A 26468-nucleotide genomic window follows, 5' to 3' on the forward strand; every position below is an offset into this window, starting at 1 on the left:
TTTTCAACAATGCATCCTTTACAGTAGCAACAAATTATATGCCTTGTGGACGGTACTGGGTTTGTTTTGTTTTTTGAAAGCATGTTATCAGGCCATGCGAGTTGAGAGCTGTCACAGAAAGTTAGTATTCCAACCTGTTCAGAAATCACAAATCATCTGCTAGCCTGCATCTGAATGGGCCAACCTCCACCTATTTATCTGGCTAGAGAATGTACATAGCTAATACTTGATGGTCTTTGTTTCATTCCCATTTTCGAGTGACTCACACTCTCCCATCCTATAGCTGGGCAGAAAGCCTGTCCACTAAATTGGGTGCGTTCTCCCTCTTGTGGTCGCAAAGTACCAATGCAGAACCAGTGCTAGAAATGTGTATTTTCCCCAAAAAAGTGTTACAGATGAGGGATTTTGATTCAATAGAACAACATTCAGCGTTTTCCAACTTCCTAAAATCCTAACACCCATAAGCCAAATGCAAATCGTACACATATTTACAGTAATTATGCTCTTAAGCATCTCATTCCTAATAACTGTTTGGGTGGAACAAATCGCAAAACTGTAATTGCAACTGAATGTATGCAATCTGTTTGGGATTAGGGCAGATGAGTAGCTTCATGTGTCCTAGTTCAGTGACAGAGTCCCAAAAGATCCATACAACAGGCTGGCATGATGAAGTTCTAGGGTATCTCAATGCCCTCGCCTGTTTACGGGACCCAATTTGCTTTCAGCTGCTGAGGGAAGGGGGTTGAATGGGTTGAAATATCTTGCCACAACACGGAGTAAATTTTGGTTAGTTGCGCCCTATCTCTGCAGTTTAGTTTCAGAATTTGTAGAGATACCCTGGAATGCTTCCTGCCACTTGTTTTCTGTTTCTGTAGGTATGAAGTCCTTTCTTTCAGAGCTTCCATTTGTAAACATTAGGTCCTACCATTGCCCTTCTGTTTTTTTACTGGGTTCTTGAACTTTAAACTTTAGTCATTCAGTAACTTCACCCAAGAGCTAGCTGCTAAGCAGGCGAAATCCAGTTAACTGTTCCAAGGGAACCAAAATGGGAACTCACAACAACTGGACAATATGGTTTCTCTTCCTTGCATTCATTTTTCATCAGGCAGAATCAACAGGTATGGTGTTTTGTCCACAACAGTGTTAATTTGCCATATATATATATATATATATATATATATATATATATATATATGAACATGGGAGTCGGGGACTTTTAGACTTGTCATTTAATCTGTACCTTTGAGAGTTACTCCCCTCCAAAACAGTCTTCTTCAGTTAATGTTTGAAAACTTAGTTGGTTTAACTCACATGGCAGATTCCGTGATTTATATAAATGCAGTTTATTTGGTAGTAGGGATCGGAGTGAAATTTGATTTGGTTCTCATTTTTAAAGCCAAGTTGGCCCAATTTGCACTTTCTGAAATAATACGCATGTATATATATGTGAGCTCTCAGCAATAGAGTCTGCTTCATCAGATGCAACCAAAATTAGTGGTTCGGTCACATGGTCTGTGAAATACATTTCAAAGTTCTGGAACACTTTTGCCCGTGGCACCACCTACCACTAGCATAACCTACTCAAAAGGGTGCCTCGAATGGTTGAAGAAGTTTCCCCAGCTTGACTCTACAGAAAGCTATTCTGATCCCTCAATGCACAGGAAGCAAAAGGCACATGGAGAGAGATTGCGCCCAGTAGGTTTGTGGGCAAATTCTATTTGCTCCCCTCCACCTTTCCCCTTTTTTCAGTGTTTTTGTCGGACAGGGATGCAAATCAAGTTGTTGCAAGGTCTAAGCATGCCAGATTCATGTATTTCGAAGAATTCCTCCAAGGTAATTTGGAAAGAGAATGCTTTGAAGAAAGGTGCACATATGAAGAAGCTCGAGAAGTATTTGAAGACACCGAGAAAACTGTATGTATTCTAAACTTTTCCTTTATGGGCATATCAATCAAGCTGTAGACCGGGCATTGAAATCCAATCCATGACACAATTGTTAAGATTGCTGAACCAATGATAAATTCTTAAGATATATTCATTCTTGCACTATTTTTCACAACAACCCTGTGAGGTAGGTTAGGCTGAGTGGAGATTAGAACTCTGGTTTCCCATTTCCTAGTACGGCACTCTAACCACTGTACCACATTGGTTCTCATCTTACTATTAAGGATCTTTTAAGCAATCTTTCTGGCCCCATTAACTTTTTCTGTCCAAAATCACACAGAGAAATCAGGTGGTAATCCAGGGGTCCCAAAACTACGGCCGGGGGGCTGGATATGGCCCGCAAAGCTCATTCATCCAGCCCCCAGTGGCCCCGTCCGCACACTGCCGCTGCCCGCTCTTACCGGCGCAGCGCAGCTGCCCACTTCTGGGTCGCTGGAGCGTCGGAAATAGCTTGTGCGCATGCGCGAGTGTCATTTCCGGCACACGTCCGGGTCGGAGGAGGCCCATGCGCATGTGCACAAGCTATGTCCGATGCTCCGGCGACCTGGAAGTGCGCCGGAAATCACGTGTGTGCACGCGTATGGGTGTGTGCTCCCGCACACTCCGGCCCACAGCGCGATCGGTGCTCGAGGCACCGGCCCACGTAAATTTGGAGACCTCTGTGGTAATCCTATATTTGGCATGATATGTTGCTAGGGGATAGAGAGGGAGAGAGGGAGAGAGAAATGGTCCACTGTTAAAAACAAAAAATTACATTTCCCCCCTAGGACAAGTTTTGGAATGGCTACTTTGGTAAGTAGTTTTTCAGTTTTGTATTTCATTATTTTTTTATTGGATGCTGTCAGAGGGTCGTCGTGGCTGCTCTAGAGTAACTCCGCTTGAGTCCAGTTTGTCTTTAAAGACTTTAATTGTGCAAAGTATTTATAGTGCAGACAGCTTAAACCATGGCCTCTCATTCCGAATCAGAATCCGGCAATGGCGTACGTCTGTCCCTATGCCAGCAAAGTAGTCGGGGCACCCCAAAACGCCTCCCCCTTGACCTGTGTCGCGATGCTCTCCTTAACTCTTGCGACGGAAGGAGCGATGCCCTCTCAGCCTCCTCCCTGTCAAGGCGGTGGAAGGGCTCTCCAGCATCCTTGAGCCCTTGCCTACATCTCTCCTCCCCTGAGCTTTCCCATCATTCCGCATGCTGGCTTCTCTCTCCCTCCGAGTTTCCTCTCCCCCCTGGCTGCTTCAGACCCACTGCTGCTCCCTGTGCTTGGCGAGGTGGACGTTAGGATGATGGGGGCTGGCTCCCTGTAGGGAGTCACCCTTACATCCATTATATTAAAAACAAAGGGATTTATTGGAGTTGCTCATTATACCCAAGGAAATTTGTTTATAATAGAGCATATGTTATGAGGCTAATATAGTACTTCATTTTGCTCTTTTATTCTGTGGCAGGGAAAATACATAAATAACAAGTACATTCAATTCCTCCAGCTCTCCTCCATTCTTGGACTTGCCTCTTGAACTGGATAATCACAGAAGTAGGGTGTGAGTCAAATTATTGTAGAAAATTTGCCCTTGAAATAAGTGATGAGGCAAACCAATCCAGTTAGGCTTTGGTCCAATTAGTAATTTGGTCTAGAAAACCCAATTATTCTGTTCCAAACTTGGGAAATGTTTAGATTTATTCCAAGTCCACTTATGGGCCAAATTGACTTATCTGGTACTTGGCACTCTGCTACAGCTGTGAAACAGATGCCAGAAGTGCGGGGAAATAGAGTTCACATGTTTTTGCCAGGAAAGCTGAATTCCCAGCATTTCTGGCACCTGGGCTGCAGCCACAGCTGCTTTCCAAGTGTCAGAGGGCCATAGCTCACTGGCAAAGAATCTGCTTTGCAAGCAGAAGGTCTCAGGTTTGATCTTTGGCATCTCCAGGTAGGAGATGTTGTCTGTACAAAACCCTGGTGATCCGCTGCCAATCAGCATAGACAACTGAGGTGGACCATTGGCCTGACTCAGTTTAAAGCAGCTTCCTATGTTGCAAAGGGTATAGATTTCTGTCCTTCCCACTGCAGGAGCAGCAGCAAGCAAGTAGGCAGAAAAATTTGGTTCAGAAGCAGTTTGGATACAGATTAACTTGACGGTATCATGCCTTCCAAGAGTTGCCAAGATTCACATTCTGAAATCAGGACTACCAAAACTGGGCAACATCCCTTATTGAAATGTGGGTTTTTAGAGGAGAGGGAATGGGGTTCACAAAAAGAATTTTGATGCAGCAGCAGAAGAGCAGCAGAAAATATTCTCACTATTCTAAATGTACTGACTACTAATATTTCCTCTCCCCCGCCCCAGATGGTGCACCATGCTCCTCCAACCCCTGCCTGAATAATGGCGTGTGCAAGGACAGCATCCGAAGCTACACATGTGATTGTAGAGATGGCTTTGAAGGAGCCAGCTGTGCTTTTGGTAAATGGCAATGTTTTCTTTATAAAGAGGCATGTGCCACATCATTTCCTAGAAGACTGTAAAGGAATCTCTCTAAATATAACATTGTGCCACCACAATGTATCTGAAGAAGTGTGCATGCACACGAAAGCTCATACCAAAATAAAAACTTAGTTGGTCTTTAAGGTGCTACTGAAGGAATTTTTTTTATTTTACTTCGATCCAGACCAACACGGCTACCTACCTGTAACCATTGTGCCACCAGATGGCGATGTGGAGTCCCATTTTTCTCTACCTGTTTTCCCTGTTTAAATTTACAACGCTTTAACCTGAAACGGTTCTTTGGTGTGTCTAGATCCAGCCTATGTCAAGTAATATCATTATTAATTACTCATTACTAATCTCTACATTCCAACAATAGCTAACTAGGTGCCATAGGAAAATTCACAAGGGCATTGTGCACAATTGTCCCCCTTTCTGTCTGACAAGCAAGATATTACATATTTGATCCTTCCATTTGCGGATGGAACAGATCTAGGGAGATGCTTCTGCTTTAAAACAGAAAAAAAAAACAGATGGTGATGGGAGGTGATTTCCACCAATCGCCGCCTTCCTCCTATAGCTTCTCATGCCACCTCCATGTTCCTGTGGGAGGGTCTTAACAACCACATCTTGAACAGATTTTCAGGACGCATGGAAGGCTTCAGAGAGAATAAATTGATGAGTCACCTCTTCCCTCCAGCTCTCTAATGAGAATATCCCATGGGTGAACCTAACTCACCATTTCTGATAATGAAGGCAGTTGTTCTTTGTGCGAATGATGGATGTGTGAATTACTTTCTTTCTTTTTTGTTTTGTTTTAAATTTATTCCCAAGATGTAAACTCTTGACATCCATAGTCAAAAGTGAAATCTGACCATTACAGCTAGATTACAGTTGAAACAAAATAAAAACATTCCTTCCAGTAGCACCTTAGAGACCAACTAAGTTTGTCATTGGTATGAGCTTTCGTGTGCATGCACACTTCTTCAGATACACTGTGCACACGAAAGCTCATACCAATGACAAACTTAGTTGGTCTCTAGACCAACACGGCTACCTACCTGTAACTAGAGCTAGATTACAGCTTAGTCTTTGTTGGGAAACGTTGCCAGGAATTAATGGATGCTGCAAGTGTAATGTATCTCACACAAATATAGAGACTAGCGGTAAGCCAGCAGATCCTGGGAAAATAATTGAGCATCAAAAAAACAAATGCAGTCAATATTAGGGAAAGGGAGCCCATGTTAATTTATACAAGATAATTTCAGTTGATTGTTAATTTTGGGTGAGATCTGATATAGTGCAAGCTGGTGTCTGCTTGCGCAACATGACTTCTCCTTCATTCCTTCCCTCCTGGAGTCCCCCAAAACTCCTGGGGAACCCCTTAGATTAGATTTTGGGAGGTATACCAGAGGCTGGAGCAGAGAGAAGTGAAGTACTGTTGTGCAAGGATATTTCCTCTGCATAAGTGAGTGGACATTGTTGAACATTGTCCTATGTTTAAATGCTTGTTCTATAGTTTTAAATGTCCCGTCCCCCCCGTAGCTAAAAATGAGTGCCGCCATGAAATAAACGAGGGTTGCCAGCACTTCTGCTATCCAGAACTGATGTCGTACCGCTGTTCGTGCGCAAAAGCCTATGAACTTGGGAAAGATGCTAAATCGTGCCTTCCCCAAGGTAAGTCTAGAAAATGGAAAATAAAATAAATTATTTAAGGAGGCAACAATACAGACCAATGTACCATAGTAGCTAAGAAAAGGAACTGTGATTCAAGTCATCACATCAGTCATAAAACCCAGTGGCTGCTTTTGGCAAGCCTCTGACAGCCTCCTTCTACCCTTTCTGTAGAATGGGGATAGCTGCCTCTCTTACAGGGTTGCTAAGGATTGCAGGGATATTTTTTTCTGAGAGCCCTTATGGGAAATCCCTGTACAAAGACTGGATGATATCCAACCCCATGTGAGTCCATGCTTGTGCAATGGAATTCTCTTTTCTGGTCCTTTGTCTCCCAGCTCTCTGGAGTTGGAGAAGCTGCGGTGGGGAGGGGAGGAAAGGAAGGGGAAGTCCCATTCTGCTCCTGGGGGTTCCTTCCATTCGTAACCGGGTACTGCTGGTTGTCCCCTTTTGTTATTATTTTTACTACTACTATGAGAAAAATGTATATCATCATGATTGGAGTATGCATAGAGAACTGTTATTTTGCAGGTATTGGTGTGTGTGTGTGAGAGAGAGAGAGACAGAGAGAGAGAGGGAGGGAGGGAGGGAGGGAGGGAGATGATTGGACATTGCAGGCAGAGATGGGGTCCCCACTGGGGTCCCCTTTTGGTGGAGACTGGGTAGCCCTACCCCCATTGCAACATTGCCCCAAAGCACAGTACCTTCCCCACCAACCCATAGCAATAAGCAAAATAAAAAAATTCTTAGGGTAGCACTTTAAAGACCAACTAAGTTTTTATTTTGGTATGAGCTTTCGTGTGCATGCACACTTTTCGTGCATGCACACGAAAGTTCATACCAAAATAAAAACTTAGTTGGTCTTTAAGGTGCTACCCTAAGAATTTTTTTTATTTTGCTTCGACTCAGACCAACATGGCTACCTACCTGTAACTAGAACCATAGGAATAAGTTACTCTTTCTTTCCCGTGGAAGAAAGTAAACAAATTACATTCATAAATTTGTGACGTGCACATCGTCCTTAAAATGCATGCATGCTTGGTATAAAGCCCAAGCCTTCTTTACAATGCAAATTTGAGGGGGAGAAACGAATACTTAATTTCAGAGTCATGACAAAACCCACCGAGCAAAACTATAGCTAAATGGAAAGGAACTGTGCTTGTTTTCGTCATCCGAGGATCTGATTTCATCTTGGGTTTGGTGGTGTGTCTGGGCTCCCACCCCCCGCAAAGAAGTTACCAGTAATATTAAAAACTAGTGTCATTCAGCCCGTTAGGTAAACGGGCGCTAGAAAAGTGCGGGCACTCTGCACACGCTCAGAGGCGTTGCTGCCCGACAACCGACAATGAGTTTCGGAGCGAGCCCTGCTCCTGCCGCTGGGAAAAGGGGGTAGGGAGGCGAGACAAAGGGAAGGGGGCTGAGGGGAAGCCGTGAGCCCCGCTCGTCGTGGAGGCATTTCCCCAGCCGGCCTCCAAAGGGGGCGGAATGAGGCCTGAGGAAGGTTTCCGAGCTGCGAGGGGCGGCCGGAGCTGCCAGGAGGTGGGAGGAGGGGGTCGCACCATTGTCCCGCCCAGAGGGGGTCGCGCTCCTGCTGCTGCCAGAACATGTGGTGGAACAATGCAACTTGAGAAGCATTGAGAAGAAGCCTACTCAGGTCAGTGCAATAGTGTCTGCAATGCTGCAGCATAAATAGCATCTTTACTTTCTCAAAGCAGCTCTGCTTGCCTCCCCCACCACCACCTACTTGCACATTGGGAAATATTTTCTGTGTCTAAAATACATGTAAATTCATTTACTCTGCAATCTCCTGATCTGTATTGGTTTCTGAAGCAAGGGACTGTTGGTAAACTGACACTCATAACGGATCTGGTTGAAACTCAAGCCTGTTCTGAAACTTTTATTGTCCCCATTTACTGTGAGTGGAGGGATGGAAGAGAAGCAGTGTACTGATATGTTGTGTCCATTTACTAAAATCAAGGTATTGCCCCAAGTTTGAAATCTGCAGAACACATTTTTAAAAAGACATTCCCAGTATCTCCCTGAAGGACACGACAGGGACATGTTGTTCCAGAAAGCAGAGAGATAGTTTGACCATATATAAATGCTGTTAATGGCATTTTACATTTTGTGAATTCTGTCCTCCCATAAGTCTCCCAGGCACAGAGTAGGCTTGTGGCAGATCTGGCTTACCCAGTGGAAGATCAACAAATTTGTCCCTTCCCTCAGTCCCCGCCCTCTCTCTCTCATTCTCCAGGGGAGGCTGGGCTGCGGGAGGGGCAGGAGCGAGTAGAAAGCGCAAAAGCCTTTCCATGTCCACCCTCAAGAATATTAAAGGACTGGTGGACACCTAGAGTGCTCCTCAGTACTTTTTTAAAAAGGTTTGTCCTACAGAATTTCAGAGGCGACTCTGCCTCAATGTTAGTTATTGAAAAAGTGGTATACTGTTTTTAAATGTTTGTTTAACCATTGCGTGTCCCCAACCTGTAAGGATCCTGGATTTTTTTTGGGGGGGGGGTGCTTCACTTCCTGGAGCGTTCCTCTTTCCCCCTCTCCTATTGTGGAGGAAAAAAGAAAAGTAAACACCCTCGGGGAGGGAGGGAGAGGGAGAGGAAAGGAAAATGAAGGCATCCCGTTCTATATCTTTGTTTTACAGCAATAAATGGTCGGACATGAAAACACGCACACACAAAAATCCAAGCAGGCACAGCAGCGGATGATGTTAGAGCCGAGATCTGCCTCCTGCCTGGACTTTAATTCGTGGATTTCCCTTAGAGGCCACCTGCTTCATGCAGGATCGGGCTTCAGCGGAGGCTGGGGCTGCCTAAGCCCAGGGGAGCCGGGGTTTCAAAGGCATTTCCTCCTCTGAGCGGCGCTACGGTTTCCTTGCTTCTCAACTCCCCCCAATAACACATCTTCCTTTGCCCCCCCCCCACTCCGCTCCATGTCCCAACGGCTGTCCGGCCGGGAACGGCAGTTGGCGGCCGCAGGGGAATGGGAGGCAGAGGTGGGGGGGGGGAGAGAGAGAGAGAGAGCGTGTGCGTCCTGTCTCTCCGTCCAATCCCTGTGTGCCTGGGGGACATGCGCAGTGACCCAGGGACACACGGGACAGCTTGGACGCAGGGACAACTTGGACTTTATTATATAGGACTAGTGTATTTCAGCCCGTTCAATAACGGGCTCTAGAACATCCTGGGGTTCGGAGAAGCGCTTGCGCAGCGCTTCTCCGAACCCTGGGACCTGTCATTGCTGTCGGCGGCAAGGGGACAGGAACGGAGGAGGAGAAAGCGCTGCTTTCTCCTCCTCCGTTCCTCTCCCGCAGCCGCCGACAGCAAGGACACCTCCCAGGGTTCGGAGAAGCGCTTGCACAGCGCTTCTCCGAACCCTGGGACCTGTCATTGTTGTCGGCGGCAGGGGGACAGGAACGGAGGAGGAGAAAGCGCTGCTTTCTCCTCCTCCGTTCCTCTCCCGCAGCCGCCGACAGGAAGCAGAACTCCCAGGGTTCGGAGAAGCGCTTGCGCAGCGCTTCTTCGAACCCTGGGACCTGTCCTTGCTGTCAGCGGCAGGGGGACAGGAACGAAGGAGGAGAAAGCGCTGCTTTCTCCTCCTCCGTTCCTCTCCTGCAGCCACCGACAGGAAGCAGACATCCCAGAGTTCGGAGAAGCGCTTGCACAGCGCTTCTCTGAACCCTGGGACCTGTCCTTGCTATCGGCGGCAGGGGGACAGGAACGAAGGAGGAGAAAGCGCTGCTTTCTCCTCCTCCGTTCCTCTCCCGCAGCCGCCGACAGGAAGCAGACATCCCATGGTTCGGAGAAGCGCTTGCGCAGCGCTTCTCCGAACCCTGGGACCCGTCCTTGCTGTCGGCGGCAGGGGGACAGGAACGGAGGAGGAGAAAGCGGCGCTTTCTCCTCCTTCCTTCCTCTCCCCCAGCCGCCGACAGGAAGGACGCGCGCACTCTCCCCCCCCCGCCTCCTCCAACCGCCGCTCCTCACGGCCAGGGAGGGTTGTGAGGAGGCCTTCGCCGGCCTCCACCCCGGCGGGAGCGGCGGTTGGAGGAGGCAGAGTGGGGGGAGAGTGCGCGCGCGCAGTCTCTGCTGTCCAATCCCTGTATCCCTGGGGCACATGCGCAGTGACCCAGGGACACACGGGACATCTGGACGCAGGGACAACATGGACATTATTATATAGGATGAATGAAAGTTCTGGAAGACACCCATAGCATTTCTCCATATTTTTACCTACCATGGTTAGATCAGTGTGCATGCGGCAGACATAAAGACCACTTACCTGTGCAGCTGGATGCCACCGAAACAATCCAGAGAGGATTCCCTTGGCAGGTATGTGAAATGTTGAACACAGCCTTTATCTAGACTTGCTATAAATATGTGCCTAACCAGTGCTTAGGCAGGTCTGCCCCCATTTTCCTTGCTCAGACCACAGCTTGCTCTCTTCCCTCCTCTCAACTGCCCCTCTAAACTTTTGCCCGATTTGCAGTGCACTCAACATGCCTTTGACTGGTTGTGGTTACACCAGAAATGAGCTTTTCTTCTGTAATGGTGTGTTCCCTGATGCTGTGCTCTGAGCAGCAATGGGATGCAGAAGAACAATGTGTCCTGCCCTATGGACTTAAAATTACTAAATTAGAGCCATGTACTGTCTTCTGTGCTTCCAAGGTCCTGCTCTTAAACTCGGAAGGAGAATGGTTCTGTGGTGGTGTTCTACTGAAAACTAACTTTGTCCTGACTACAGCTGAATGTGCACGGCTGAATCCCATCATCGCTGTGATTGGTAGGTAGCCAAATGACCCTTTTGTCAGGTTGCATTTCTTAGTGCATAAAGTATTGATCTGATGTGTATAGATCTTTCCTATTCTACTTAATTCAAGAGGGTGCTGGAAGCTTCTCTTTGTGAAAGATAAAAGCAGAAGGTTCATGATGTTTGGGTTATTCCTTCAGAGAAGCAGAGTACAGATGGTTTAAACTGGTTCTGTTATCTCTTTCTGTCAAGGTCATGCTGACTAATAATAGGCCAGATGGAGCCTGGGTTTTACTTTCTCTTTATATCTCTTATCTTTCTGGTGTGGTGTTCTGTACATAGTATGCTTAGTGTTAAGGTTTAGACCAGGCATCCCCAAAATAAGGCCCAATCGACTTCTAAATCCGGCCCGCGGACGGTCCGGGATTCAGCATGTTTTTACATGAGTAGAATGTGTTCTTTTATTTAAAATGCATCTCTGGGTTGTTTGTGGGGCCTGCCTGGTGTTTTTACATGAGTAGAATGTGTGCTTTTATTTAAAATGCATCTCTGGGTTATTTGAGGGGCATAGGAATTCATTCATCCCCCCCCCAAAAAAATATAGTTCGCCCCCCCCCCGCAAGGTCTAACGGACAGTGGACCAGCCCCCTGCTGAAAAAGTTTGCTGACCCCTGGTTTAGACTTATTATAAGTTATTGTAAGTTTGAGTGAAGTCTGCTGCAACTGGATTTCTTAGTGCCAATCCTGAATGTACTGGATTTGTGACCATTATGCTCATTTGCCTTCAGTAGCAGTAAAGCTCTGCTGGATGAAATGCCTGATCTATTTTGGGGGGATCCTGCAAGGTGTTTAAATTTTTACTCTGCTAACTATACATTGGAATCTACTCTGGATCAATATTAAGTAGAATTTCATTGACACCTTTATCTCAATTTTGAAAGCTCACACTCATCTCAGGCATGTCTCCTCTTTGCAACGCAAAAGCGCATGAAGGTACTTTTCGTGCACTTTCCATTCATTTCACACTGGGGGCTGTGCAGGAACTATTATTAACAAGACTGCAACCACTTTGGTTCAGGCAATTGGTGTAGATAACCAACAAAAGATTACACTTCACCATTGCATTCCAAAATAAGCAGATCACTGTGACACATGCCCAACCTTACCAAATCCGTATTAAGAGTTGTAAGAATTCTAGAGAACTTTTCTAGCTTTGCCAAGTCAACCCACTCAGGATTTGACCTGGGCAAGAGTAAATTACATTTTCAACAACAGTACGGTTGTAACATTCTGTGGTTTCTCTTCTTTTTGCCCCTATAAAAATTGGAGTGAAAGGGCAGTAAACATACACATGAATTCCTGTGAGTTCCATATCAGATGTTTGCTCTTCTCACCAAAAAAGGATTTGCTGACAGTCCAGATGCATTTGGAAACTAACAGTATTGCACGAGTATAATGTCGTTAAGGCCTATTGAGAAATGGCTACGTGCTTATTCCAATTCAAGGCACTATGTGTTTGCCAATGTGAGCCTATTCCAAGCAAATGCTATTGCAACAACTAACGGGTACATCATTACTTGCATAGGAATCAACAGGCTGCAAAGAGCTAGGCAAGAAATACCTGTGAAACAGATAAATATACACATCCGCTATGATAGCGACACCGGTGAGAACAACTTGGCTTTGCTTGAACTCGAAAAGCACATTGGCTGCAGCAGCCGCCACCTGCCCATATGCATCCCAGAGAGGGATTTTGCGGAGCACGTGCTGATTTCGGAACGGGAGGCCACTCTCAGTGGCTGGAAAGCCGATGGAAATAACTCCACAGGTTCAACGGCGGAGCTGTCAGTTTCGTACCTCAATGGAGACGAATGCAAGCAAATCCTCAACAGGACACTGATAACAAGGGAATTCTGTGGCTATAGCCGTGAAGTATCGGGAGAACTACTGGCTGGAGGTAGCTTTAGTGCTGTTGACTATAAAGGCACTTGGTTTCTGACGGGTGTTTTAGAACCATGGGCAACAGAAGCAACTAAGTGGGAAACACTTATATTCACTAAGACGACACGATACATGATGTGGTTTAAGCAAAAAATGGACTAATTGAAAGCAAGGGCATAGGAATATGTGGAATGGCAAGGCCCAGCATTTGTATGTATTTGTGTAGAAGTCAGTTGTAAAAATTATGTGCAATTAACTCTTGAAAATAAAACTTTTTGCCCTTTATGCATTTTAACAGAACACATTACTAACATCATTAATAATAATAATAATAATAATAATGTAGCTATATAGAATCATAGAGTTGGAAGAGACCACAAGGGCCATCCAGTCCAACCCCCTGCCAAGCAGGAAACACCATCAAAGCATTCTTGACATATGCCTGCCAAGCCTCTGCTTAAAGACCTCCAAATAAGGAGACTCCACCACACTCCTTGGTAGCAAATTCCACTGTCGAACAGCTCTTACTGTCAGGAAGTTCTTCCTAATGTTTAGGTACACAGTTCTAGCTGGTCCTGAGTTATCGCAACTGTTGGTGCCTTTTGATTTCCATGGCTACATTTACATTTATTTCTGTGACTCCTGGGATGTGTACTGCAGAAAGGAATCGGAATGTTTAACAAAATGGAGCTATGCAACTATTTTTACAAAACCAGACGTGTTCCATACCAACTATTATTCTTTGTAAATTCAATGTCTTTTTTTGCAGTCAACTATTTCAAAAGATGCTAAATGAAGGTCGCACAGAGGTGCATGAGGAAAGCAAACAAGCTACACCAAAGCATTTTTAAAACGTCCAATTAAATAAATAAAAGTTTCAATCCTCTCAGAAAAAAATGATTTCCTAGCCTTTCTCCGTCACTTGAACACACAGATACCACAAGATAAATGTTTACTGTTATTCGCTATTTAGTCAGCCAATATCAGATACAAATCATTGCAAAACACATTTTCAACTGTTCCAGCTATGGTAACATTTAACCAAAGGGTGTCAAAAGAAGACATAACTTTACAAAAACAATTTTAAAAACAAGTTTGCAGTTTTCTACAAGGCTTGGACAAGACAGCCTTGCCAGGTTCTCCCATTTTCCCTAGCCTGCTGCAGCCTCTGTCCACATGTTGTTTGAAAAGGTCCTATGACAGTGCAGAGTGGCTTTGGGTGGGAGGAATAAGCAGGAAAGCCCCACTTCATTATAGCAGTCGCTTAAATACTCATGAGTACTCCCAACAGATTTGGTCTAAATTCACGGCCAGTTCCATCCTGCTCCAACAGCAACCAGCGTCGATGGACAGCACATCTCCATTTAGGTCACAGCAGATTCAACAGACGGTAGACAGTGGAGGAAACGGGTTTTGCTTGCTGACAACAAGCTTCTGGTGCTGGTGCGATATATAGCCTTTGATGTGACCCTGGAAGAGGAAAACGAATATTAGTATTGCAAAGGTGAAACCCTTTATAGACTTTTGCTAGAATGAGATATGTATTCAGTAAAGTGCACAGGGCTTCCAAATAACATCATCACATTATAAAAGCAATGGTTTTTCATTTGCTACTTAAATGGGACGCTGTGTAGTTAGTAGTGAATGAAAAGCCAGAAAAAGGGCAAACCTTTTTCATTTTCTACAGAAAAGAAAGTGGGCAATGTGAGAGGCCTGCACAGGATAGCAGACATCCTTTTGTACACGCATCGTGGTAGTATGTAAAACCACTGCTAAGAAAATGCCCCTTGCATAATACTTTAATATTACATTTATAAACTATTTGCACTGAACATGCACAAGTCTATGCATAGTCGTTGCATGCCACCATATATGCAAATAACTTGCCAGTGTTCATTAATAAATTGAGAGTTGGTGGTTTTATATAGGCCTGGTACGACAACAACACATTTCTGAAGAATGGTTTCATTTGTTCATGATGAATGAAAAACCACGACGCTCACCATATATATGAGGTTAGCTAGAATGCACTGGACTTCATCCGTATCAACATCATTAACTTTCATGAATTTCAGGGCAACCAGAAAGGCATCTAAAGACAGCTGGTGAGTTTTGAGTAACAAATACCTGAAAGAAGAAAAAGTACACCACAGTTACTGTAGCAAACCTAGATGGGAGTCCCACCATCTCTATCCTGTAAGTACCAATTCATATTTCTGTAAATGGGGGAGTACAAAATACTTTCTCTATCCGGGGAAACCACATTTGAGCCCCACCTAAAGGCCAGGCCATGCTAATCCAACCAATTTTTTTTTCCTCAGCAGAGATTCAAAACTGGGTGCAACCTGTTATAATATACGGACAAAGATTTAAGGGGGAAATAAACCTCACTTAGTCACTAAAATCTCAAGCTTAGCTGCATCCATTGCGTCCTCCTTTATTTTTGAGGTGGGACAGAAACCTAAAGTTGTACTGAAAGCACAGGGTTAGAGGGCAAGATAATCTGGTTATGCCAGTTGTTGCTGAATCTGTCAACTTCTTTAACTTTTAAAAAAAGAAAGAAAACAAAGTTAACACAATGTAATTCACTTTTACTTCTTGCCCCTAACTTAATTTCTACAAGCTTTGTTCTTATTCAGTGAAATGTTACTAGAAAATTTTTCCAAGATAACTAGCATCATGGCTACCAGAAGGGAGAGTCGCCTAACAATTTTTTTTAATAAAAAAAATGGCAGCCTGGCTGAATCTTTGTATGCCAGCAGGACCAGAGGCAGAGTCAAGGGTCAGAGTCAGTCTTTTCCCCATCCTGGATAGTCTTCCCTTTTCAGGTAAAACTTCCCAGGTCTTTAAACCAAATCTTAAAAGGTAGATCTCAAACCAAGAAATGGATTTGAAAACCAATAATGGCTATTACATTAACAACTGCTTCCAGGAATATCTGGCACAGGTGTAAATCTAGGCCTACGAACAGGAAAATACATTTTTAATCAGCACTCTTACAGTTAGGAACACAAGTTCCTAATTATTAGGTGTAAAAGGATCATAGGTGTAAAAGGAACCAATTGCTCTGAAGGAAAAACTTCAGCTTGTTTATTTCCGCCATTCAAAATGTCACAGGACTCTTTTTGCTAACAAAAATGGCAAGAACAAAAGAGGTAACATGATTCAAGCCAAGATGGCTTTTCCCTATATTTAACACCAGAAATTATTATAATAACTCTAAGTACATATTCATCACAGACTGCCTTTTCAGACAACACAAGTGATACTCTTCTTACACTTTCTTGAAGAGATTCCTGTAGGTGATGATTTTCAGCTTCTCGAGAATAAGGAAGATACCACAGCGAATGAAGAATGTCTCATGTTTTGCCAGAGCCTCGTTCAATAAAAGAAGGTTCCCTTCACTAGAGGAATTTAAAATTAAGAAGAGTTTTGAAAAGGCTTGCTTCAAAGCAGGCACATACAGCATGTCCTTCCTACGTATGATACATAGACATAGGGAAGGAGGTGGCTGGACAGGGAAAAGGAGAACTGTTTCTTCTGGACACAGTAGTTTTCTATGCAGTAGGGAAGGTTTTAAGGGAGAGGGAAAGAAACGGAAGCCCTGTTGTGAATGTGGAAATCAGCTCATAAAAGTTTAGATTCTGTCAAAGAAATGAAACTTACCTCACAGCCTTTGTAACTTCAGCAAACTGCATGAGGTCATATTTTTTTAAAAGCTGGATCATTGGCATGTGGCCCTGAAATCAAAGCACAGACTGAAGTTGATTTGACAGCTTTAGGACATCATGCTCTTGAAGAAATCCAGCCCTCTGGAATGGTTCTCAGCAGAGTTCCAATTGAGCCATTCTGCAATTTTCACCACTGAGTTGGTGATTCACCAAGCCAAGCATAAACTAACAGGTGCCGAACACACCTCTTGGTTTTGCTGTGAACTAGGAACTTTAAGCGCCGATTAGTTATCAAGCATGTGGCTGGATTTCTCCATAGGTGGTGGCAGCGGCGGCACACGTTCAGCCTGAGAAGTTACATGTTGTGCAGCTTCACCCTAGCCTATACTTGTCTGAGCAGCTTGTTAAAACACAGATCGCAGCTACAAAGCGCTGGAGTATGCCCAAAGGATTTTGATATGTTCAGATGCCACTCACCAGTAACATTTTCACTGGCAGCAAATAAATTAAAATCATCCTTTTGTTTTTCTGGCTGGAGCGGTGGCAGTGCTCAAAGGCAAAAGATAGATACTCTTCCGCTGAAAACACAAAAAGAAGATGAATGAAACAGGTGCCCCATACTTACCAATGGTAAGGAAACACTTTTTAGAATAATGGTGTCAAAGCCACCTGGAAAATGTTCACGGCTTTTTGTCCTTTATTTTACAGTTTTGCAAGTATTCGCACTGAAATAAAACCAGCCTCCGCCACTCCCCCCCCCACCAAGTATTTATTATCATATTTGAGGTGTGGCTTGTATATACTCACGTTTAATAGCATTTATTTCCTTCAGGAGCAGTAAAGCTCTGCTGGATGAAATGCCTCTGGTCTATTTTTTGGGGGATCCTGCAACGTTGTTACTCTGCTAACTATACTTTGGGATCTACTCTGGATCAATACTGAGTAGAATTCAAATGACAGATTATAGATAGGAAAGAGTCTTGCGAAGCCCACAGCATTCTTGAATGGGCAGCAGTGCATCTGCAGAGAGACTTAGCTAATAAGGCTAACTAACCCAACTCCTATAACTTGTGGCTTTAAGATAGTGCTTAAGGTGAAAGTAAAAACTATTGCACCAATGCAACACATCACATCACAATGGCATTACAGACAGATGCACCAATACAAACCGCATAAAACCACATCAATGCGCATAACACTTTTGGCAAAAAAAAAAAAAACAAACCAATATAGTACCTTGTTTAAAGTCACTGTCAAACATGGCTTTCCGTCCAACATAGTATCTGTATGTAACCCTCTGTGCCATGCTGTATTCATCTTTGAGATTTGAGCTATCAATTGCTCTTATCAACGGTTTGCACAGATGAAGCTTGTTGATCTGGAAACGAAGCCTGACGTTAGCAGAGGGAAATCATCACAAAACGGCAGGCTTGCTTTAGGAGTTTGGTTCAAGGTCGTACCTTAAAATAAATCTTGAACAGCTGATTCACCAGAAACAACATGCCCCACTTTTTGGAATCCTCAATGCCAGCTCGACTATAAAAAAACATTAAAAATGCATCAGGATCAGATTGTATTTTAAAAGGCAGGATATTGTTTTAAACCTTTTTTTAAAATACAAGGAAAATCCTCTTAAGTCTCTGGTCCACTTTTTTGCAAACCAACAAAAACAACAGAACCTAACGAAGCTTCCACCTATATACATATACAGACACATGCAGGCTATTCCTGGTCCAATTTAAACAGCGTGTTCACTTACGTGTCACTGGCACATACACGAAAACAGCTCATAAGAAGTTCTGCTGCTTTTTCCAACATGTCACCAACTTTGCCTTTGCCTTTCTTTGCCAGCTGCTGGTCAGCCTATCGTGACACAAAGCAACCAAGAGACACAGTCATACTCCTACTGGCAGGCCTTTGTCTTTTCCTAACAGCAACCGATATGAAGTGTTGAAATGAATGAATCAACCCCCCCCCCGCCTGTTGCAAACACACGGCTGCACAATCAGTAGACATCTTCAACATGTCCTTAAACACACCGTAGGCCAGTTCTCTCCTCCCAACCCCACGACCAACAAAATTAGATTGTCTGCAGTCAGAACAACTGCTCCATAGGAAATGCTTGCTTTGTAGAAGCAATGCGTGTCTTGCTTACACTGCAAACAAGACCCCAAGAACAATTTCTTTAACCAAATTTATATATTTCTTGAGTGTAAGAAAACCTCAAAGCAATATGCAGAGCAAGCGCTCCCAAGGCAGGGTAAGTCTCAGGATGAGCACAGGAAAAACCCCAAGGTTTTCCCCAGATGAGATACACCTTCAACCCCCACCCAGCAACCTCAGTGGCACCCAGTAACTTAGTCCCTAAAGATACTACTTACGCTATTAGCAAAAATTCGAAGATCAAGGGCTACTGCATACATAATAGGCAAAGCCCTGGAAAAAAATAAAATGCAACATAACAATGCATACAACACATCCCAAGTCTAACAGCTTATGGGGCAGTTTTAAGTTTGCCCGCAAGCACATATATATAGTCTTCAGAGATACCCCTTTCATGGGACTGTAGCTCCCCTACATCAAGCTCCATCTTTTCTCTTCACATTTGTCCTTTCAATCCTTCTTGCTGGGGGCTGTGCAACCTTTGTTTTCATGATTTCTAATAGCCTTAATTGGCCCTACGCACAACTAATGATGAAACATTTAGAGATCCCTTTACATGCAATGGCATTGTGACATCAACAGAAGAAATGGCATTTGCCTCCAGGTGAAAAGTCCGTTCTATTTTTTCAACGGCATAGTTCTCATTAAATGTTTGCCAGATACGTACCAGTTTTCTTCTTTGTGTGCTTGAAAGGCTCTCAGGAAAGATGTGCAAGGGTTAGGGTTATGGAAAATTAATACACCGTGATTTATATAATGATGTGTTATTAAAGCAAACACAGACAACAATAATCGCAACAGCGACTGGGCAGCCTCATGGACCATCTAACGAAAGCCCAGCATCTCTCCATATCCTTCAGTTCAACAACATTCCAGATTATCTTCTCCCAGGAATGCAGCCAACAGCCCATATTGTCCTAACACAGACTTGTTCATTCTTTAGGCCATGCTGAAGGTTCTGAACTCAGAATTCCATAACAGACTTTTAATGGAGTCAATCATAAAGGATATTGTACTATAACTGTCTGGCACTTGTAAGCTTCTACAAAATCGTGGTTGGCAACTGCGTAAGTACATCTATCAAGAGGAGAGACAAAGATTAAGATTCATGAGACAATAGCAAAGCTTCATACTATTTTCTTTAGCTAGATTGAGAAATGAAATTCTTTGCGTATTTGCTCAGCAAAAAAATCCCTTATCTACCCAGCGTGCTTACTTGCGAGTACGTTTGTTTCAGCACTGAAGTCTAAAAATTTGTATTTGGCAACAGGTAATACTTGTTATTTTCCTCTACACTAAAAAGATATTTGAGCTGAATATTAAAGGGTAACACATTTTATTTTTTACTTTCCAGATTACAGGCTGCAATCTTGTACAGACTGAATAAAGCAGGAATGATTTTCAAGTGAGCATACACATTATACAGAGCACTGGGGCTCCTCTTACAGCTCTTCTGTTTTTACTATCACTGCTTCCAATGCTTATGTCCCTCCATTTTGCACTGCACTAAGTTCAATGGGTCTTACTCCTAGGTAAAAAAATGCATAGAACTTGTAGCTTGAATCTTCAAGAATTCAAGCCATAACCCCCCTCCCCCCCAAAAAGAGTTTTACCTTAAGTGGGCAGCAAACATTTCATCGTAAGGTGGTTCCAGCACTTGCTGACATTTTTCTTCTGGAGATGAAAGCTAATAATAAATTAAATGCAATGAAAAAATGTGATACCTTGTTACATGCAAAAGAATGTAACCAAAAGGGCTAGATTTAGGGGGAAGAAACCACCAGGGGAAGAGGGCTTGTTGGACACTGTGCAACTCAACAGCGTGCTGACTCAACAGCGTGGGGAAACAACAGCAACAGTTCCTCATTTATAAAGCTTGCAATATTGGCCTGTGTGGCCAATTGGCCTATTGCGCTAACATTTTAAAATTATCAGTGAGAAAATTTAGAACGTCAGTGCATATTCCATAAATGGTGTGCATATGAGGGAGAGTGATCAAATCCATGCAAACACATTTATTATACTATCTGACAAGAAAAAATTATGCATGTAAAGTTCATAAAGTACAATAAAAGACAATGTATTCAAGAGCTGAACATATGGGCAGGGCTGCTGAAGATCTTACTATTTGGTCTATGGCTTGCCTTGGTAATTAATGTTTTATTTTTTGTGGTTCTTATTTATATACAGTGCTTAGAGAGATTCATTTTTATTTATCTTGCTTAAAATGTGGAATTGTTATTAGTAGTAATATTAGTGGTATTGTTTGGTACTGAATGCAGAATTTGCATTATACTGATTCCTTTTTGTTGGGGTAAGTAAACCACATAGTTGAAATATGAAGCCAGTTATAAATCAACTAACCACAATAATGTAGCAGAATGCAATTATTTTACACTGGAAATGGTTACAGCAGAAATTGCCTTTTCAGTACAAATACAGCAGAGCAGTTGAGTTCCCTTAATGTAAATACTAAAGATTTTCATGCTTATACATGTTTACTCGGAATAAACATCCACCATGTACAGTGGGGCTTACTCCATAGTGGCACTGTGGTCTAAACCACTGAGCTTCTTGGGCTTGCCGATCAGAAGGTGGGCGGTTAGAATCTGTGCAATGAGTTGAGCTCCCATTGCTCTGTCCCAGCTCCTTCTAACCTAGCAGTTCAAAAGCATGTCAACGTGAGTAGATAAATAGGTACTGCTGCGGCGGGAAGGTAAACTGCGTTTCCGTGCACTTTGGCACTTGTCACGGTGTCCTGTTGTGCCAGAAGCGGTTTAGTCATGCTGGCCACATGACCCAGAAAACTGTCTACGGACAAACGCCGGCTCCCTTGGCCTGAAGTGAGATGAGTGCCGCAGCCCATAGTCAAGTTTGAGAGAACTGCCCTGGGGTCCTTTACCTTTATCATTTTACTCCACAGTAAACATGCTTAGTAAGCCCCATTCAGTTCCGCTAGTCTTACTTGCAGATAAAGTGTATACAGGATTGCAACCCAAATCTCTTACCTGAAGTCTAGGATTTGCAACATGAGGATGTTTAAATGACACCAACTCTGCACAAAACAGTCCATCTCTGCTGTCAATAGATTCTAACACCTGTAATAGGAACACACACACAAAAATATTATAGAACAAATTCCCTAGCCATACCCACAGAAGCAGTAAGAAATATTCTCATTCCTTGTTTTGTCAATTGCCATTTTGGTGAAAAGGCTAGGGAGAACCTGGTACCCTCAAGATGTTGTTGGACTTCAGTTCTGATTATCCCTGGCCAGCAGTCATGCTGCCAGCAACTGACGGTAATTTGAGTCGAACACATCTGGAGAGTGACAATTTCCCTCATTTCTGGTGCTGGAGTGGGGAAACCTCCAAGTTTCACTGCAAGGGAATGTGACATTCTTTCTTGCACCAATGTAGAGACCAGCCTTCTATATCCCCTGCAGCTAAAAGAACACCAGTGAGCAGTGGATGATTTTAGTGAGCCAAAGAAAGGTAAATACTGTATTTGAAGAGACTTTGTGCCCAGTCAATTAGTTACTTTCTAATAAGAGTTGTAATGGCTAGCTCAGTTGATTAGAGTGTGGTGCTGATAAGGCCAAGGTAGACATGTCTACTCAGAAGTAAGCACCACTGGGTTCAATGGCACTTGCTTCCAAATAAGGATGTGTAAGATTCACTACAAAACTGTATCACTTACCTGTTGCAAATATTGATTTATACTGATATGTGCCATTGAAAGGGTGTTGCTCCAAAGCAAATAAGCACCTTATACTGAAAACAAAACAAAAAGAACACTATGAATCATGATGACAAAATAGTTATTCTGTGGACCAGACTGGGGAAACTATCGTCAACCCTCCTCAAATGTTTGCATGCTTGGGTAAAAAGGATGGATGTGACTCTTGCCTTTGCACAGCAGGCTATGTTCCAGCTAAATTAAAAGTCAGATGTTGCTATACACATAAGACTTCTAGATAGATAGATAGATAGATAGATAGATAGAGCAGAGAAATTGCAGAGAATACGATCCACCCCAGGATGTGATAATATATCTGACGTGGAACCATAAAATTCCAAAAAAGGAACTCTGCACATGCTCAGAAGTACATTCACGAAGGAAGGTTTGGGGCACTTGAAAGGCTCAGACATTTATTACGAGAGAAGCTTTGCAAAGAAAAAGGCCTTGCGGGTTTCAGGGTTGGAGAGCGATTAGCTTTCTTGCCTGATCCCGACGTGCAGAGCCCCTAAGTCCTCCACGCTGCACACCGAGCATGCGCAGAACAACCACTCCATCGGGGCCCCCGCGAGCCCCTTGTTGACGACCTACCGTCGAGTTTCAGCACACGCAACTCCTAGACACGTCGTTTCGGCGGTTCGCGAGGAAGCCCAGCAGTGAAGAGCCGCACCGACAACGACGACGATGCGGTAGCTTACAAAAAACGAACTTCCTTTCAGCCGAGAGCTTACCCCTTTGCGGATTGGCTATCGCCACCTCAAGGCACCACCTACTCCCTCTGCCCACGTGATATGTTCTGCCATACAACCTGCGGCGCGGTTCCTCGCGAGCAGGGAAGAGCTGGGTGGGCGGGGCCTCCGCTTGCTCTTCGCCTCAGATAGAAGGGGGCGGGACCTCACCAAAGCAACCGGCGCAGGGTTCGTCTTAGGGGCGGGGAAGGATTTTATCTGAGTTAAGGCGATATAAATGACAGGATCATGGGTGCTAAATTCATCCCGTTCTGCTGTGCCATTTTTGTTGTTGCTGTTCCGCCCTACCTTCTAGGTGTTTACATATAATCTTTATATGTACGTAGAAAATCACATGCCACCTCTATACCTATTTATACAGTAGAATTGCAATTTGCAACAACCAGTGGCCCAGACTCTCCGTATTCAGTCTGTGAATCTCATGCAAACCTGACTACAGTCCACATGTTCTGCCATACAGAAACTCAGAAACTGACCCAGAAACTCCAGCAGGTGCAGAATGCCGCAGCGAGGCTCCTTTCAGGGTCCTTGCCGTGGAATCACATTCATCCAGTGCTTTACCAGCTGCACTGGCTCCCAGCAGAGTACAGGATCGGGTTTAAGGTGCTAGTTTTGACCTTTAAAGCCCTATGCAGCTTAGGACCCACGTACCTACGGGACCGCCTCTCCTGGCATGCCCCACAGAGGACCTTAAGGTCCACAAATAACAGCATTCTGGAGATTCTGAGCCATAAGGTGGTTAGATTGGTCTCAATTAGGGCCAGGGCCTTTTCAGTACTGTCCCCGACCTGGTGGAACGCTCTTTCACAGGAGACCAGGGCTCTGCGGGATTTGTCATCTTTCCGCAGGGCCTGCAAGGCAGAGCTGTTCTGCCTGGCCCTCGGGTTGGATTCAGTATGACCCCTGTGTTTTCCTCCCTCATGGTTTTGATTTATGGACTACTTAAAATGAGGCTGCATTTTAAATTTTAATATTGTATTTTAATCTGTATTTTAATTAATTGTTTTCTTTTATGTCTTATTGTAATTTTATTGGTGTTAGCCGCCCTGAGCCCGGTTTTGACTGGGGAGGGCGGGGTATAAATAAATTTTTATTTTTATTATTATTATTATTAAATCATCTAATGCTTTTACTATTTGTATAATAATAATAATAATAATAATAATAATAATAATAATAATAATAATAATGTTGCCCATCTGGGTTATCCCAGCCACTCTGGGCAGCTTCCAACAAATCAAAACAAATGTGGAAAGCAGCAAATGTGGTGGTGCGTGTTTACCCAGAAGTACCGTAATTCCAACTGATTTCAATGTGACTTGTCCCCTTCAATGGGCAGCCCTGCATACAGGACTGCACAAGTAATGAGTGAAGTTGCAAGCTGATGGAATACTTGAACCCAGTGGGTCTTAATAAAGGGGCCTAGACTTGGTGGCAAGTGGGAATCATTAACAGATATGAATGTCTTACTTTGTATTCAGACTTATACTAGCAACATACCAGTAGTTCTAGCCCAGCTAAAAGGTCCTACCCCTTGTAAGCAATTGTGAAGTTGTGTACATTTGAGCAGTGTATACTATATACTAAAGGGGCCTGAATTAGTAGTGACTGACAGGGAAAGAGATGTTTGAGTTGTGCTAGATAGCTCAGTGAAAATGTTGACAGCTGTTCTGCAGCTGCAAAATGGCAAACCCCATGTTACGAAAAGAACTGAAAATAAACTGTCAATGTCACAGCTTCATTGTCCTTGCTCACTGTGAATGTTGCATCTGTGAACCGCCCTGAGACACCCGGGTATAGGGAGCTATATAAATTCAATTAATAATAATAATAATAATAATCTACAGCAGCACATCCCAGAGGCTTCCATCTGCCCCAGCTGCAACAAAGCATGTCTCTCCCCTATGGGTAGCGCTACAGCAGGCATAGGCAAACTCGGCCCTCCAAATGTTTTGGGACTACAACTCCCAGTGCTTTTTGTCTCTGAGGCAGACAGGATGCCAACCTTGCAGCGTCTTCTGCTTGGTCTTGAATCGATCCTGCTTCACCAAATGTAACGACGACACCCCTATACAGTACGGTATCAGCTTGTTCCCACAATGAATAAACCTGGGTTCTCTTTCCCTACTCAGAATGAACTTGCGTAGTGTTCAGTGGGGGTGGGGTGGGGTTACTTTATTTATTTATTTATTTGACTTGTCGTTCCGTTTAATTCACAATGCGAAGAATCACATGGCGCCCTTTTACTGTGCAAAAAAGCACACAACGTAAGAGCAAAACAAAGCAGAAATAGCGCCTCCCTCGCCCGCGCACCGCCCACTCCTTAGGTAAGTGGATATAGGATTGCGGCCTTGGCCTGCCTAACGCCGAGCTGATACTGTGGAAACGGCGGCGGTGTCGAAGGTGCTGCTTCGCCAGTTGCCTCCCACCACCCCCTTGCGTGGCCCCTGCCTGAGTCCCGTGACAACAGCAGGCTAGAGCCCTCCTCCGGGCCGAGGAAGTCGTAGGTATCTGCCCCGGCGAGGTGCATCCGCCGCCGCCGCCGCCGCCTCGGCCTTGCTTTCAGAAGCCAACCCGACCCGCGGCGGAGGCAACAGCAGCAGCTTCGGCCTTCACCCGAGTGGACCAAAGGAGCCATTTTGTGAGGCGGCGTCGGGGGCGTCGTCGCCGTCGCCGTCGCCTGCTGTTTGCCGCTTCTTCGCTGTTCCCACACGCCGAGTCCAGCGGCCGGGAAGGAGGCGCCGCTCCGGCCTTTTCCTTCGATTTCCGTGCGCCCCTCATGGAAGCGCCTGGGTCGCTGAGGCGGCGCCCCGTTGGCGGCGAGGATCTTTACCGTTGTCGTTGTTGTTCTTATTACCGTCTCCCCCTTTTGAGAGCCGCCTTCCGCGTCGTTCAAAACTGAGAGGAAAGCCGGAGGGAAGGAGGGAGGGGCACCAAGGGAAATCTACACCCCACCCACCCCCGGGATTGCTGGGTCGAACATGGCCGGCGAGCCCCAGAAGAAGCAGCACTTGTCGGCGCTGGTCGGGCACACCAACGGCTTCACCAAGCCCGCTTCCCTGGCAGCTGTGGCCGGCGTCCGAAGCGGGCCGGCCGGCTCTGGAGCTGCTGGTGGAGGGGCCACGTCCAAAAAATTAGTGATCAAGAACTTCAGAGGTGGGTGTGCAAGCGCATCTAGGATGCTGGAGGAGGAAGGAGATGTTCGCGTGTGGGACTTGTCTCCCCTGGGTTTTTTGTTTTCTTTTTTTTCCCGTACAAGGGAACGTGGCGCGCTCATCAGCACCCTCATTTCAAACGTTTTGTTCTGATTTCTTGCTCGTCCCCATTTGAATAGCTCGTTTCGAAATGCAACCTGCTTTTGT

At 44.6% G+C, this 26468-nt stretch overlaps 3 protein-coding genes across 4 annotated transcripts in view; 2 read left to right on the plus strand and 1 right to left on the minus strand.

Moving 5' to 3' along the window:
* The first annotated feature begins 109 nt into the window (after positions 1-109).
* PROZ (protein Z, vitamin K dependent plasma glycoprotein) lies at positions 110-13070 on the plus strand. The gene is made up of 8 exons (XM_035114923.2): positions 110-1118; positions 1750-1913; positions 2711-2735; positions 4284-4397; positions 5964-6095; positions 10341-10426; positions 10763-10877; positions 12430-13070. Exons 1-8 carry the CDS (start codon positions 1046-1048, stop codon positions 12945-12947), a joined length of 1227 nt encoding a protein of 408 aa, XP_034970814.2. The 5' UTR covers positions 110-1045; the 3' UTR covers positions 12948-13070.
* A 999-nt stretch (positions 13071-14069) lies between these two features.
* Positions 14070-23106, minus strand: PCID2 (PCI domain containing 2). Its single transcript, XM_060273389.1, has 15 exons — positions 22949-23106; positions 22319-22392; positions 21628-21717; positions 20233-20306; positions 19629-19696; positions 19287-19326; positions 18838-18892; positions 18216-18319; positions 17917-17992; positions 17693-17834; positions 16934-17034; positions 16452-16525; positions 16064-16189; positions 14789-14912; positions 14070-14255 (listed from the first exon to the last, which is right to left on the minus strand). The coding sequence occupies exons 2-15, from the start codon at positions 22352-22354 to the stop codon at positions 14166-14168; spliced, it is 1200 nt and encodes a 399-aa protein (XP_060129372.1). The 5' UTR covers positions 22355-22392; positions 22949-23106; the 3' UTR covers positions 14070-14165.
* A 2312-nt stretch (positions 23107-25418) lies between these two features.
* Positions 25419-26468, plus strand: part of CUL4A (cullin 4A) — a 35534-nt gene continuing 34484 nt past the window's right edge. The window contains exon 1 of one of the 2 annotated variants that reach the window (XM_035114918.2): positions 25419-26262. In XM_035114918.2, the coding sequence (XP_034970809.1) occupies positions 26088-26262 (175 nt within the window). In that variant the 5' untranslated portion in view covers positions 25419-26087. The remainder of the gene's footprint in view (positions 26263-26468) is intronic. The other variant, XM_035114917.2, reaches the window with a different exon arrangement.

This window comes from Zootoca vivipara, chromosome 4 (assembly GCF_963506605.1).
Source record: "Zootoca vivipara chromosome 4, rZooViv1.1, whole genome shotgun sequence".
Classification (NCBI taxonomy): domain Eukaryota; kingdom Metazoa; phylum Chordata; class Lepidosauria; order Squamata; family Lacertidae; genus Zootoca; species Zootoca vivipara.